Source organism: Cupressus sempervirens, chromosome 3 (assembly GCF_028749045.1).
Source record: "Cupressus sempervirens isolate cs-2001-9-10 chromosome 3, ASM2874904v1, whole genome shotgun sequence".
Classification (NCBI taxonomy): Eukaryota; Viridiplantae; Streptophyta; class Pinopsida; order Cupressales; family Cupressaceae; genus Cupressus; species Cupressus sempervirens.
In genome coordinates this window covers 804,280,540-804,297,422 of record NC_143120.1, presented here as the reverse complement: position 1 = coordinate 804,297,422, position 16,883 = coordinate 804,280,540, and the positions used below count along the sequence as shown (strand labels likewise).

General features: G+C 34.2%; 1 protein-coding gene across 2 annotated transcripts; it reads left to right on the top strand.

The window, feature by feature from the left end:
- The first annotated feature begins 12,065 nt into the window (after positions 1-12,065).
- LOC149569244 (uncharacterized) lies at positions 12,066-15,349 on the top strand. 2 transcript variants are annotated; one of them, XM_089817716.1, is made up of 2 exons: positions 12,066-12,383; positions 15,107-15,349. In XM_089817716.1, the coding sequence occupies exons 1-2, from the start codon at positions 12,137-12,139 to the stop codon at positions 15,205-15,207; spliced, it is 348 nt and encodes a 115-aa protein (XP_089673842.1). In that variant the 5' UTR covers positions 12,066-12,136; the 3' UTR covers positions 15,208-15,349. The 2 variants fall into 2 exon arrangements, with proteins under 2 accessions (XP_089673842.1, XP_089673844.1); XM_089817718.1 differs by having other exon boundaries at positions 12,067-12,383; positions 15,103-15,349.
- Positions 15,350-16,883: the final 1,534 nt, after the last annotated feature.

The following is a 16,883-nucleotide window of genomic DNA, read 5'->3' as shown; positions in this document are numbered from 1 at the left end:
TACCATGCAGAGTGAAGGTGGTGGAAGCCTATAGGTGGAGGTTAATGTGCTCTCGTCAGAACAAGCTTCATCGTTGGCTAATTTAGCAATTACATATGAAGATAAATCAGATCAATAGCCAACTCAGCAACATCAGAACATGTAACAGAAGCTGACCCACTGAAAGGAATGATTTGATTTTGATATCTTCTGTTACCCATAGTTTTGTCATTTTTTGATAGGTGTATGTAGATATTCCTTGTAAAAGACACCTGTCAGTTTCTCTTAGCCTGAAGCTTGTTGCATTTCACACTATATAAGTGAAATTCCAGGGCAAGAGAAAAGGTCCGAATTCTATTTGCTAAGTGATACACTTAGTCTGTTTTTGGTCCATCATTTTTTAGCAAAAATTCGTGATGTATTTTCTCTATCAGATATTGAGAATACATGAATATAGAATGATCTGTGTTTCTTTCTGAAGGTCATTCTGAGTCTATTGTAAATTGTATACAATTTTCAAGGAAAATGAATACAAATTATGAATTGTCCCCATATCAATTCTTTCTGAACTTTGTCTCCTTTTGATTACTTGGTTATCTTGATGTTGTATAAGTAAAGGCTTGTGCAATTGAATGCAGTTCAATTAGGTTGTATATCTGTTTATCATGGCTGTTAATTCAATGGATTAAGTAAAAGCTTTGATGAATTTGATAAGGTTGTTGTAGTAGTAGACAGGATTTTGAATGATGATTTCTGATAAGAATTGTTGATAAAAAATTTTGTAAGGCAACAAATTAGATCTAGAGATTTGTAGTAGACTTTGAACCCCAATGGATTAGGCATTGATCAAATTTAATCCAGCTGAAAGAGAAATGTGTCACACATGATTGTCAAAATGCAGAATTATAATCAACTTTACTTTTATTTCCTGTAGATCTTCAAAGTTGGCCTCTACTTGTTTGCATGGAATGTTTTAGCTTTAGTTAGCCATTATTGCTAAGAACATCTGCAGACCTATAGAAGATTTTTGGCCATATCTATTATATGGGATGTGTTTATTAAAGTATCAAGAATTGTACATGTATTGGAGAATTTGAGATGAGATTCAGAATGAAACTAAGATAATTCTCATATAGTTTTCCCAATCTTGTATCATTCTTGGGTATATCCACCCTGGTTTTGCAAAGCCAAAAGAGTAGAAAACCACCATTGCTTTTGTAGAAGTTGGGCCCAAATGGTGTGCACATACAATTGGTAATAAGAATTGGCTAGTCTTTAGACTGTGTGAGTATTGTCATCTTGGTATTAAGCATTTTGTTGCTTAGTAGTTTTAAAACACCAACAAGTTTGTTATTCATCCAAATGGAAACCCTTGTAGGGAAGACCTAATTGCAATGCAACAATTAAATGTAATGTTGAAATATAGGAGAGAGATTCTTTTGGTTGAACTAGAAGATAAATCATCTTCTAACAAAATGACAGAGACTTTCAGTGAAGAATCCAAAGTACATCAATTCAATTATAGTCTAGTAAATTTAGGTGCCATCTTCATCATAAGTTTTTGAAGATAGTCAAGTATTTGTAGGTGTCATCTTCATCAAAAAGTTTCCATGATAGTCTATTAGTTTGAGGAGTCATCTCCATCACAAGTTTTACATGGCATACTTGTAGTTAGAGGTGCATTGAAGACCTTTTATCACTACATGAGCTAGTAGTAGATGGTGATTATTCATTATCATCATCATCATCTAACATAGAATCACATGAATATCATGTTTTATAGCCCACATGGCCTAGGTATTGAGGGTACAACTCCAAGCACTAAACACACCAGATTTCATATTATTATTTGTATGTGTTGATGTTTAAGTTGAATGTTCTAGAGTTGAAGAGAGAAACACACTCAATTTTTTTTCTTTTTGTTCTTTTTTTTAATATGAAACTATTGTCTAAATTATACAATATAATTATGTATTATCAAAAAAAAAATACAAGAAAAATATGATACCAACACAACTATATTTATAAAACAAAAAATTTGTCATTATTATTTCTTCTAAGCTTTTACAACTACAGCTTTTGCATATACATTTCCTTTCTTTTCTTTCATTACTATAACAAAAAGTATAATAGTTGTTACAATAGACCAACATTCCAAATGATAAATCTGCATCTACACACTTTCAATAAAATGAAACAACAATTACATTACATTCTTTTTGCAACTAGACTCTTTTTAACACTTATCATCAAAACATCACAGAGAAAAAACACTTGAGCGGAGACTCTCACATTTATATTACACAACAATGGCTGAACTTTGGCATAAAAAATAATAATGATAGTAATAGTATTCACTTCCATCTTCAATATTATCATAAAAACCTACAACAAAAATACATATGTACCTGTGGAAATATGCTCGAAGAGAAATCCCTCTCCTCGACCACCAAAGATACAAGTGTGATTGGAGTTTGTGAATGGAAGAGCTTTTGAAGTCTAGCACATCAGGAAGAATGAAAGAAAGACAATATTGAGAGTTTCAAACTACTATTCCGCCCCCCCTATATTGATGCAAATGCAGGGCCCCCTTTCATATTATTCCTAGGGCTAGCAGGCGTCATTAATCAAGTGGGTGGAGAAAACCTGAAACAAAACTGGGCTCAGAGAAAACCATGTGAAAATGTAGAGCTAACCATGCGAAAATGCTCCAAAAATGTCAAATGATATTGGGTGCGAGAGACGTAATAGAGCAAATTTTTTTTAACTTTGCGGATGTATAAGCCTTGTGTTGGTCAAAATTTTGACCAACACGGGTCTTATATGTAAAAAAATAAAATTTTTGCCTTTACATTTCAACCACCCTAAATTTATTTAGTTGATGGTCAAAATTTTTGGTCAAAAAATGATGTTAAATGTAGTAGTGAGGGGGGCAGAGTCCAAAGAGGCTGCCAGGGTAACCTTAAAGTTGGCTTATGCAATGACACTTGCCCACTTACAAAGTAGATTTCCTACGCGTTTATATTGCCTCTAGGATTAGTTGATACTTGTGTCTTGGTACCCTTTAAGATAGTGTATTTTCACGTGTTTCCTCAACCTATATGCTAGTTTTGACTTGTGAGTTTGTTATCCTGTTTGGGACTTGAGACTATCTCCTCAGTGCGGTGGGAGTAGACCTTTTTGGGTTCCACGAGATTGGGTGGTAGTGCTTTTTCTTATACCATTGAGATCCAACTGTCAGATGCCATTGTTGGATGTGTTTGTACAGATGTTCCTTTCTATCCATTCCTATATTTCTATGATGGATGGTTATACTTAATGTATTGTATATGATTTCATAGATTTTACAAAATGATGTAATTTATTTCATGATGTATATTAGTTCAACCCTTCATACCCTATGACTTGTATAGTAGATGAAGGTGCATTATGATTATTGCCAAGTGGTATTCGAGATGACTGTATATTATTTAAATAGATTCATACTTGTATATTATTATTTGATGTGAATTTATTATATATTGGATTTAGTGTTAATTAAAATCAAATGTGATTCATTGTCATGGGACCCTTAAGAGTTGTAACCTATTTATGTGTTGTTGATGTGTGAGTGTATGCTATTTACTTCCACTATTTTATCTCTATTGTTGTATCTTTAACTTAAAAAATATATATTTGGCAAACTTAGTGAAACTTTAGGTTAACTTCTTTTGGGTCACATGGTGGGGTGTTATAGAGATTATGAGAGATAAAGAGACGTAAGAGGGAGAGAGACATGAGGTATGTGTGTGTGTGTGTGTGTGTGTAGAGAGAGAGAGAGAGGGGGGGGGGGGGGGGGGGGGATTGGGGAGGGAGATGGTGTGAGGGGGTCAAAGATAGGAGAAATGGAGAAGAGGGAGAAGATATGAGGTGGAAAGAGACAAGGGGGAGGGGGAGTGAAAGAGAATAATTAGGGAATCATATGGACGAAGTTGTTGATGTGTGTGTGTGTGTGTGTGTGTGTGTGTGTGTGTGTGTGTGTGTGTGTGTGTGTGTGAGAGAGAGAGAGAGAGAGAGAGTGATTAGGTGGAGGAGATAGTGTAAGGGGCTAGAGATAGGAGAAAGGGAATAGAGGGGGAAGAGATGAGGTGGAAAGAGACAATTGGTAGGGGGAGAAAAATGACACAGAGAGAAACAAAATAATTAGCGCATTAAATAGATACAGTTGTTGATGGGGTGGTGGAAGAGAGAGATCGATGTACATGTGTCAGGGGGGGAGAGAAGGGAGCGAGGATAAGAGACATGAGTTGGAAATAGAGGGTGAATAGTGGGTGAGAAATGGTGATAGGAGAAAGGGGAGATAGTATGAGAGAGAGAGAGAGAGAGAGAGAGAGAGAGAGAGAGAGAGAGAGAGAAATTAGGGAGGATATGAGAGATATCAGGGAGATGGTGAGATACATGAGGTAGAGAAAGAGGAAAAATAGAGGGAATATATATATATATATATATATATATATATATATATATATATATATATATATATATATATATATATAGAGAGAGAGAGAGAGAGAGAGAGAGAGAGAGAGAGAGAGAGATGGGGGAAGGAAGATGGTATAAAGAGAGGTATTCATCGAGGGTAAATAGGGGGAAGAGATGGTGAGAAGAGAGAAGGGAGAGGGAAAGGGAGTAATTATGGGGTGAGAGATGTGAGAGAGTGAATGCCATGAGGTAAATATATATATGGTAATTAGGGGGAAGTGGTGATTAGAGGAGGATCGAGATGGAGGAAAGATAGATCGGGGAGTAGGGAAAGATGATGATTAGGACCTAAAATATATAAATATATATATATATATATATATATATATATATATATATATATATATATATATAGAGAGAGAGAGAGAGAGAGAGAGAGAGAGAGAGAGAGAGAGAGAGAGAGAGAGCTTGGGGGTTTAAATATGCAGTGACACAATTTGTTTTATTTTTAAAGGAAATTTGTTGCATTAAACATATTTTTGAACTATGAAAGCTATAAAAAATATCTTAAAACATTATATATTTAATAGGTATATTTTATTATTGTAGATTAACTATACTAAACTCTACTAAAATAATAATAATATCTTTCATTTTGTGCTGTGAGTGCTACTAGCTTTATAGAGAGAGAGAGAGATGCGCCTATTTTCATTAATTTTCTGATAGGCATCTCAAAAAGGATATCTCTCAACTTATTTTAGATATATCAAATATATAAGCTTATTTGATAAAAAACAATGTTATTTTCAAACCAGGGACATATAATAATATGACCTTAGCACTTAACTTTAATTTTACTCATTTTAATCTTCAAAATAATTTTGAGGCCTGAAAATTGCACACCGACTGAATTTTCTCCATGCACAATTTCAATCCGCGTACCATCGCCGGGTTGAGTATTTTTCGTTCCATTGAATCATCACGAGGTTAAAAAGAAATAAATGTACCAGGAAATTGAGAGAAGTGATCAGCCCCGGCGCCAAACTCATCACTATTATTAGCAAAAGCTAACAGCCAAACCGGTGAAAGGAAGCCTGGGTTAATAGATGCTACTGGCAAGTAGATATATGAAAATCATGCCGATTCTGTCGCCACCAAAATATTCAGAAACCATGCCAAGTTTAGCATGAATGATTAATGTGTAGAGATTGGTTCAGGTTTTAACGCGACGTTCAATCTTTTTAAGGTAAGTAATCTGAATACTTATTGTTTTACTTTCAAACTTTGGTTCAATCAATGAAAATCTTAACTTCCGCCAGAAAAAAATGAATTAAAAGTCTTAAAATGTAAATCCTACTTTTTCGCCTACATCACATCCAGAAGCTTTTGAAGAATTGTGGTCTACTGTTCTGGAACATTCATATGTCGAGGATAATTTTTTTGATAATTTCTGGCGGAGGACTTATGGATTTGATGTTTCTTACTGTAAGTTGTTTCATCAACCCATTATTTGCATTTTGATGATTCAAACTTCGTTCAATCAGTAAAAATTTCAACTTCCAGCTGGGAAAAATGTGAGTCTTAACAAGTAAAGCCCATTTTCCCGCCTATATGATATCCACAAGCTTTTGAAGCATTGTGATCCTCTATTCTGGACCATTCATATGTCAAGAATAAATTTATTTCTGTCAGAGGGCTTATATATTTTTACATCTCCTTACCACTCTCTTGCTCTGATGATGGTTCACATAGTGTGATCCAAAACGTTAGCTCAAAAGAATATAGACAATCTGAACCCAGAAGCAAAAAATTGATACGATGGATTCTGGAAACACATTTACAGTTACTGTAACTTGTTAGAACAACCCATTAATTGCGTGAGATGGTGTCTCAGTTTCAAACCCTAACCAGCTCAAAAACAAAATTGAATCTCTGCTATGCATTTGGGATAGAAAAACATGAGGTGCTATTCAATTATCTCAGTTTCGATTTTCTATATTACCATTCTTTACCCGGTTGTTTGTTTGGATCCTCAAGAATTGAAAGCCCTAAAATCCATAGGGTATCAATTGAGTTTAGATGATCAAGATCTTAATGCATGTGCCTGGGAAGGTATAACTTGCATTGATGCCCATGTCACTCAAATTTCACTACCAGGCCAGTACTTGAAAGGAAAGAGATTTGCCAGCTCCCATAACTTGAACGGCTGAACCTTGCCAGCAACCTTTTTGAAGGCATTCTTGATATGACTGGTTGCATTAACTTGACTCACCTGGACCTCTCTTCCAATTTGTTGTTGGGCAATCTCTCTTCTCTTGCCCGCTTCCGGAAATTGTGTGTCCTTGATTTATCCAGAAACAGACTTGGGGGAGACCTTTTTGAACAGATTTTCAAGTTCACCAATCTTCGATCTCTTAATTTGTCTTACAACCTTTTCAGAGCTTTAAATATTCAATCTATCAGACATCTCACTGAATTGGAGGAGATTAATTTGTCACATAACCTTCTGTCTGGTAAACTCCCTGGATGGATATTTAATGGTCTCACGAGTCTGAGATATCTTGACCTGAGCCAAAACAATCTGAGTGGACCAATTCCTGAGATTTTTCTCCCCAATCTCACTGATCTGCTGATTTCTGACAACAGGTTCTCTGGTCCAATGCCTTCAGGAATATTCACCAGACTAAAGAACTTGGTAGCTTTGATAGCTAATAATAATGAACTCAGTGGAACAATACCAGAGGACTTGGGTTCTATTGCTACTCTTAGGTGTCTGCACCTCGGCAATAATAATCTGGTTAGCAAGATCCCTCAACAACTTTTTGTTAATGCCCAATTGCATAGTATAGACTTTTCATATAATTATTTGGAGGGAACAATTCCAGAAAGCATTTATAAATGCAAGCATGGCAGGGAAATTATTTTATCAAATAACAAACTCGCTGGAATCATCAGTTCGAAAGACGGGGACTTGTCTGAGTTGAAATATTTTGAAGTAGATGACAATTTTATTCACGGTGACATTCCACAAGAGCTGAGTAGGTGCAGAAATCTTACTTCGCTGAATCTTGCAAGAAATAGAATAAGTGGACAGATACCTATTGAACTTGGATCTCTTGGAGCATTGCAGAGACTATATCTACAACAGAATCGCTAAAATGGGAAAATTCCAAGTACATTATTAAACTGCTAACAATTGGCTTCTCTAGATCTGAGTTCAAATCACCTCTCAGGCACCATTCCTTACATATTATTTCTAAAGATGAAAAATTTGCAATCCCTGCGTCTCCACAACAATGGCATTTCGGGATCTATTCCCAGTAGCATTGGGAATTTAATGTTCTTGAGAGATGTGAATTTGGCTTACAACAATCTTAGTGGAGAAATACCCAAAGAAATTGGCTTGTGTGCCAACCTCCAAATTGCCTTGAATCTCAGTCATAATTCTCTAGAAGGGAATATTCCTGTAAGAGTTTCTAGTTTGACCAGATTAGTGTCTTTTGATCTTTCACATAACAGCTTCTCTGGAGAAATTCCCGAGTCATTAGAACAGATGCAGAGTCTGATAGAGTTTGATGTCTCATACAATCAGCAGCTGACAGGCACCTTACCACATTTCTGCAAGGCCACTGTCATCAACATCAACAAGACTTTTGTCTCTGTACCTTTGGAGAGAGTAACATTTTCTGCTAGGGAACATATAAGTAAGCCTAACCTCATTGCAGTATTTGTAGGAGTGTTAACTATTGCAATTGGAATCACTTGGCTGACATACAAATACAAGTGCCCTAAATATCTGCATGAAACAGCAGAAAAACAAGAGTATTCAATATTACAGTGTCATATCAGGAACGGCTTAAACATCACACACTAAGGCTTGATTCCTAGTGCAAAAGTGTTAAATAGTCAAAGTTTGACTTACTTTTCCAGGCTTAATTTCTTCCTTAGTGTGTGATGTTTAAGGCTGGCCGTGATATCATGGATCCACAGACTATACACAGGGAAAACATTGATTTTGAAAAGGCCCTGAAAGCTACACTGGACGCTGCAAATGTTATCCTGACAACCAATTTGCATACATATTACAAGGTTGCGATGCCTTTGGAACTGCCTACACTATGAAGGAATTCAATTGGATGATGGGTGAAATTTTAGAGGAAGTGAGCTGCGACAAACTGGGTGCAGCGTTCCAGAAGCATGGCAAATTAAGCCACCCTAACATCATGATGCCATTGGCGTATGCTTTGAAGAACAACTTGGCTGTTCTTTTGTATGAAAGTGTTCACAAAGGTAGCCTTAGAGAGCTTCTTACTGAATCTTCCTTAGATTGGTCGTCTCGATACAAACTTGCGTTAGGTATTGCAAAAGGTTTGGCCTATCTGCATGAGTGTTGTCCACCCATCATACATCTTGATATCAACTCCAAAAATATTGTGGTCAAATCCCCAACCGAGCCACAAATAGCAGAGACCGACTTTTGCTTGATAATTAATCACTCTACCAGAAGTAATGAAGGGATTCTCTCTGCAATTATTGGCTCAATTGGCTACATCCCTCCGGAGTATGTCTACACAATGAAAGTAACTCTTGCAAGCAATGTTTACAGCTTCGGTGTTGTTTTGCTGGAATTGTTGACTGGTAGGCCTCCTATAAAAGATGGAATGGTACTGACACTGGGTGCAGGGGACTCCTTCAAGGAATGAGAATTGGGAGCAAATTCTTGATCCAAGGATCACTAGATCTTCCTTTCAAGAAAGGAATTGCGTGATTTATGTTCTTAGAATAGCTCTGGCCTGCACCGATTCTTCTCCAGCTGCAAGGCCTAAAATGAACGCTCTAGTGGGAACGCTTCAAAGTTCAGCACACACTTAATTAGTTGCTCAAAACAATACTCTCTTCCTTACGTGCAATATTGGCATATGCACACACTATAAAACTCAAATAGATAAAGGGCTTATGAGGAATCTGGTTGTGATCTAACTGTGGGAATTGGTGGTTTGTTAGGTAGGCCATGGTAACAAATTTTTCTGTCCACCAATATTAGCATAAATGAAGGCAGGTGCAGAGCTTTATTGTAAGTTAGTATATTATGGACGAGTCTAAGCTTAAATTATGGATTTGGTCTTATTTCCTCCATTCTTTCTATGGAAGCCAATAAATATTAATGAAAATTGCAAACTTAGTTAGCAAGTTGTTCAATTTTGCCCGTTTATGTAACTAAAATGCATGAATTACATGGCTCAAGCTATCAATTGCGGTGACTGAAAACTATGCGAAATTTTCTAGTTAGTGGAGAAGATATTCAACTAATGGTTTGCTGAGAAAAAGGGGTCACATTCGTAATCTGCATTGCTTTTTTTACATGGCTTTAATTCTCTTTCTGATAGCGCACATTTGAATTTTGCAATCTGTCTAGATGGTTCAAAAATGCAATCAAATCTAGAGATTTACAAACGTAATCATACTATTTTTTTCCTTTTATGAGGAGATGATTTAGTAATCATCCATTCTAATTTTGCATCTTTTAAATTCTTAACTAGTAAGACAAGTTTTGGTAAATCTTTCAGCACAACAATATAGCTACATTAATGATCACCGAGTCGTCTAAAAACACCCATTCAAAGGTAAACTGAAATATGTTCATCAAAATATATATTATTGTTCCTCTTTGTGTCATTATATAATTGATTGTTTCTTTAGTGTAATTTGTGACAAATGGTATTCTTTCAGTTTTAAGTAGACATGTAAAAATTAGTAATGCATAACTTAATAAATTGAAAAATTAAAGAGACCGTGATTGCCCTTTACAGTCATAATAATTATTAGAATGTATGCTCATCTGTTTTTTCTTTCTTCTCATGGAGAGGATTTTGTAGTTTTACATTCTAAGTGGACATCTTTTATGTTATGAAATGGTGAGTGAGTTTTTTAAAATATTAGCATATCTTTGTAGGGGAAGATATCCAGTAGTGAATTGGGGTCTAATGGTGGTTCACTCAGTTTTAATTATTGAATTTATCAGTAGCGGATCATTTATATACCAATTGTTGGTCATTTTTTGACTTTTTTTGTCTTTTTGGATCTATGATTGGCTCATTTGTTGATTTATGAAGGACTATTGGAGATTTGTGAACCACTAGTAGAGAATTGTGAAGTACTACTGAACATTTTGTGAACCGTTATTGGTGATTAATTGAATAATTATTGGTGCAATGGGGTCAAATATTGGTGAACACTTTTTTTGGACCACTTTTGAGCCTTCCATGCATAATGTCTTTTGTAGAGTGCATTGTTATTGGTGAGAAGCTAAAACCTTAGCTTTAAGCAGTTAAATCACAGCTGAGAACAACAAAACTTTTTTGGGAAATTTCAACATCATTTGGTACCTCAATTGAGCATGCAAAGTTAGTATAGCCACTATTAGGTATCTTCCCTTAGGTAAGTTAAAAAGTTTAATATTATTGTTTGGGATCCTAGGCACCAATATCACAGCTACATTAACGATCACTAAATTGAAAAATGTTCATCAAAATACATAGGGAAAAAACCCAAATACCAACAGGGGGTCCAATAACCAGTATGGTTTTTGTCATAGATATCCCTTAGTTACAACTTTTAAGAGAGCCCAAAAAATAAAAAACATGTGTACTAATAGTCGATCACTCTTTAGCTTTTTTGGTTGGTGTTTGGCCCATTTGTGCACCACTCTAGGACATTTCATAAAGACTACTTGGACATTTAGCCACAAGTACTGACATTTTTTAGTGGACTATCGGTGCATGAACATAGCAGGTATCAGGTAAATATTTTGAAATGACACTTTTGGACCAATTTGCACTTCACAATCCCTACATAAAGATTTCTAAATACTCAAAAGTCCAAACCAGAACTTTGAGAACTTCACTCACCTACAGAAGTACACCAGAAAATTAGCAAGATCCGTCTTACAAGTTAGGAGTCCTAGATGTACAAAGTTACCCTAAACTACTCTTGGATGTACACCTACTGACTCCTACTGGATGTTTCTTTGACGTAACTTGTAAAACATGATATTCTTTTATTTTTAAGTGTACGTATAAAGACTGCTAAATCATAACTCTGAGAATAGAATAAAAGATGCATATTTTATTTTTTTCAAAAAAAAAATTCTGTCATTTTATGGCTGCTCAAGTCACACATTAAATAAAGTTACTAAATAGAATCTGACGATGGCAGAATGAAAAATAGCCATTTCCTTGGAAGAATCACGACCACACTTTTCACAACTCTTTCATACTTCCTATTTACTTTTGGGGCAGCCTTACTTGTACTCGTTTATCAATTCGTCTGAACTCCATATTAAAAGAGGATGTCTTATCATATCGAGGCATTTCACATGGAGGGGCCTATTTATAATTTTCATGAGCTCTTACAAAGAATAAATAATTTGATTACACGACTAAAGGGGATTAAAAAGTCCTAATGGAAAAATATCCGATGTTTGATCTTCTTGCAAGTAATTTAATGCTCTTTTTATCAAAGAAGAGAAGGGGAATCAACTTTATTTACTTTATTAAAAGCTATTGCAATCTGATTACCAGGCCCACTTTTATTCCATCCCAAAGGAATGCAAATCTCATTATTATAACTCTGCATTTTACCAGCAGTTAAATAACACACACATGAAGACATAAAGCAGCCAAACATATTGAAAGCTATGAGAATGGCAGGCATGCAATGTACTCAAATCAGATATATGTGTATTACTGCAATTATTGTGGTTGTTGCTTTGGTGACATGTGAATGTATAACAAATGCAACAGCAAAGGGAATATGCAGTAAGCCCAATAATGTCACAGTTGTTTCTTCTGCTGGAAGTAGTTATAAACTCACTTCTCCAAGCAGAGGAGGGGGGAAAAAGAAGGCACCACCACCACCACCTCCTTCAGATGACAACAGTCTAGGTAATGGCTCATCTGTGCAGAGGACAGCTCTTAACAAGTTCTTAAAGTTTCTTATAACTTTTCTTCACTTCCTTGTTTAGTTCTATCTAGATTTTACAGTTGTCAGTGGGCTATCCACCAGTTTAGATCTTTATACACACAGTTTGGCTGATTTGTTTCAGAAGGATTTTAATGTGTGATTTGATCAGCTATGTTGAGATTTAGGGTCTATATTTCTGGACTGTCACTAGGTAAATTTAAAATCATGGTTTTGATTTAGTGGTGAAATCCACAGCAATATGGGTTCATTTTCATTTTTATGTTCTTGTTTTTTCTTTGGGCTTATTTTGGTTCTACATATTTCTATGATTGAACTAGGGTTTCTTTGGGCTTGTTTTAGTTCTACATATTTCTATGATTGAACTAGGGTTTCTATGGGCTCATTTTGGTTCTACATATTTCTATGATTGAACTCTGGGTTTGGTTACTTTTATAATGTCTATCACTTTATCATGACATGTGATTTGATTAGTATTAATAGAACATATATCCTTATGAGGGAGTATCATTTTCTGTTAGAAAATGTGCAAATAATGTCTCTAGTAGGGTTTCATAAGATTCTTATGAGAGATGAGTTATTGTGAACCTTTGCTCATGAAACACGGATAAATTTCTTTGGGCTCACTTTAGTTCTACATATTTCTATGATTGAACTAGGGTTTCTTTGGGCTCATTTTGGTTCTACATATTTCTATGATTGAACTTTGGGTTTGGTTACTTTTATAATGTCTATTAGTTTATCATGACATGCAATTTGATTAGTATTAATAGAACATATATCCTTATGAGGGAGTATCATTTGCTGTTAGAAAATGTGTAAATAATGTCTCTAGCAGGGTTTCATAAGATTCTTATGAGAGATGAGTTAATGTGAACCTTTGCTCATGAAACAAGGATCAATGAGTTTGACCAATATCAGAAGGGTCTATTATTTATTATTTAACTATTATTATTTGTCGAGATAAGTTATCATTATTTGTTGGGATTAAGTATTATTTTTTAAACTTGAGTAGACTCCAACTCAAGACCTACTAGATAAGATGCTCACAAATCTAGACTACTATCCGACCCATTACATGTATCTTATTGCATTCGTTCCACACAATTTCTACACATATTTCAAGACTACACATCTCATGTTGCATTGAGTTTTGAACTATTTAGAATATAACATTACTTTTGACTTGATCTAGTGTAAGGAACTCCACAGTCAATTAGGAAACTATTTAGAATATAACAGTACTTTTGACTTGATCTAGTATAAGGGACTCCGCAGTCAATAGGTAATTTGTCAGCTATAATTATGATATTTTTATATTTGTTTTGGAATATATTATGGTATTGAATTTGTCTTTTGTATTTCTGAGACTTGTCAAAGTTGTAGTTTTGTCAAATTATACAAGTTTTATAATTGGAAATGGTCTGATATTATGTATTTTTCTGATATATTTGTGTTAAAATGACCATTTTTTATAATTGTATTCTAATGACAATTTATTATTTTATTAGCTGTCTACAGACAACCTACCTTTAAGCCTAACTTAAATGTAATTTTATTTATGTACTCATTCAATTCAAAAAAAGACTTTTAGATATCATTCTTTTCTTATTATTAAATAGAGTGTTCATTATTAATCTTAGATTCCAATCTATGGTATATGCACTAAATAATACCTTTTTACTCTAATTGTCCACAACCTTATTGTGAACTTTTGAGTAGCAAAGAAATCCTTCACAATATTTGAAGTGTAGATATCAAATTTGGCATATTAGTCTGACAAATGGGAGGATTACTTGCCTGTGTTACCAATATTCCTGAACTCTGAAATGGGCTAAACTAAAACAAGACTGTTTGTAGTGCTCATCATGCTCTTATACAAATCTGTGCATTTTAACATAACCAAAATAAATATAAATAAGTGAATTGAATTATCGAGTTTATCTAAAAATTGGAGTTATGACTTGCATCTTTGGTTAGATTGTGAGCCACACTTTTAGTAGAACTGGTGCAAATGTTGCAGTTAAGACAAACTTGGAATGTATTCTTAAGACTTGTAAATCTGGTTGAATCCTACCATACCTTCTTTGGAATTTAATTATGAGCTCTTTAATTTTACTGTGAAAAAGATTTGAACTTGGGTTATGCCGCTATTAGCTTTCCCTATTTGATCAAGCTGCATTTCTTTGTAGGCAGCTCTTGCTATGGTTATAAAAGACATTAATATAATGATAAGAGCCGGCGTATAACTTTTTCAAAATTATTACAATTACATCAATCACTTGGTCACTTGATCTTTTTCTACAAGTAGAGTTTTCTTTTAAAACCCTCTGTATAAAAATATTAATCAGTTTGGAATCCATGTATTTGATAGGGCTTTAAAATGTACTGCATTGCCTTTTTGCCATGGTGGTTAGATTTGAAGTAGCTATGCATCCCTACCCAATATTGAATGTTGGTTTTAAGCTATCAATTTTAATTTCATCTCACATAGTTCTTTATCAGACTATTTGCATAGTAGGGTGCTTATTCTATGGAAATAGGCAAAGAAATGATGGATCAACTGTAGCATATTGAAACCAGTCCTGCATATGTCATCTGGCGATTTTATTTTTCAATTTACATCTAACCAGTTTGCACTTGAATCTTGAGAATGTTAATATGATTTTGTCTCCTGTTTAGCCAGAGATATTGATATTTTGTTTAAAAGCAATGGAGATCTACAAAGCCAGGGTGATCGAAAACAACAAAGATAATGAGTTGGTTGATTCTACCGTGATAGTGTGATTTGTGTTGAACTATAGTTGTTCGTTTTTTAAGCAGGTCTAGCAACGTCCAATAGTATTCATTTGATACTTTAACTTATGGATCAAGTCTTAATGCCTTATGTATAAGCAATTTTCACATAATACAACATATTTTGAATGAATTGTTTGGAACTTTATGGTTCATACATATTAGTAAGGATTTGTACATTATAGAATTTTTGAGTCTTATTTCGTTAAAAAGAGAAATGCACATAAAGAAAGCAACAGTGGAAGTGATCAAAGGTTCAATAAAGAACATCTAATTAAATATTTTCATTTTTTATAAAAAATTATTTTAATAAATAAGATAAATTTAATGGGAAGTTGTCCTTATCAACAATATTCTAATCCTACAAGTTTTCGAGTAAACTATTAAATATATAGAAAAAAAAATCGTATTTGAGAATTCACGGGCAACAATAAATGACTTATTTGTAATGAAACAACTATTTGAACTCAATATTTTTGAAATGTAATTATCAAGTAGAGCAATTTTGAAATGTAACTCAAGTGGAATAATTAAGAATATTCAAATTAAACATTGTGTTTACATAACTAAATGCAATCTTGTGAAGCTTTAGGATAATGAATTTAGATAGTGCTAATTAAGAATATATAGGAAAGGGGATCAAATTGATAAGTGTATTATTACCATGAGCTAATCATGTGAAGATTGTTTTGAGCACTAAGTATGAGTGGCATTAAGCCAAAAAATGATTATAAAATAGAAATACATATTAAAGATATTTGAGAGTAGTGATCACTATTGTTATGTTTCACATGAGATTTTTGTAGTATAGATATACTTTTTGTAGGATTTTGAGCTCAAAAACTTGTGAAAGAAGCTAACCTTTGAGATAATTATTGATAAGGATACAGGTTGTAAATTCTATAAGCTATCCAATATCTAAGACATGAATCCTTTGAAATTGTTTATTTATGTGTATCCTTAGGTACTTTAGCGAGCTATAACTTCCAAGCTTTGCAAAGTTTCCACTAGACAATTTTTTTTGTTCAAATAAAATCGAGTCAAATAATGCAATAATCTAAAGAGGCCAATGTGACCACATGAACTAATTTTGTGTGGCATATACCACAATGATATTGCTGCACTCATTCAACTCCCTCAATTATTATCAAAATGATCTATTCATATAGCTACACAATATTGGAGATAGGTGATAGTGTTGGACCATCAAAACAATTATAGACCAAACAAGATTATATATGTGATAATATAGTCTTCAAACATTTCAAACAAGACAACAAGAAAATTGTGAACACTAAACATATGTCACCAAGCTACTCTTATATTGGGACTAACGATTTCATTCACTATGAAATGTATATGCAATAAGTGGAAGCTCAAGTATTGCCCTCAACAACCAAGAGATAATTTTCCCTTAAAATCCCTATTTTCAAGAAAATAAAGTCTTATGTTAAAGTCTTATGTTTGATATTAGATCCTTTCACATAAATAATATTATAATACTTTAAGATTGCATTTCAAAATTGTCAAGGGCTACTCTCTATTTACAGTCATCATCTCCTCCAACTTTGTGAGTCCTCCAACTTGGAGATTTTGAATAGTCTCCCTTGCTTGGTTCTGAGTTGTTTACTTATAGGCCCTGTGGTGGGGGTGCCAATGTGGTGGAT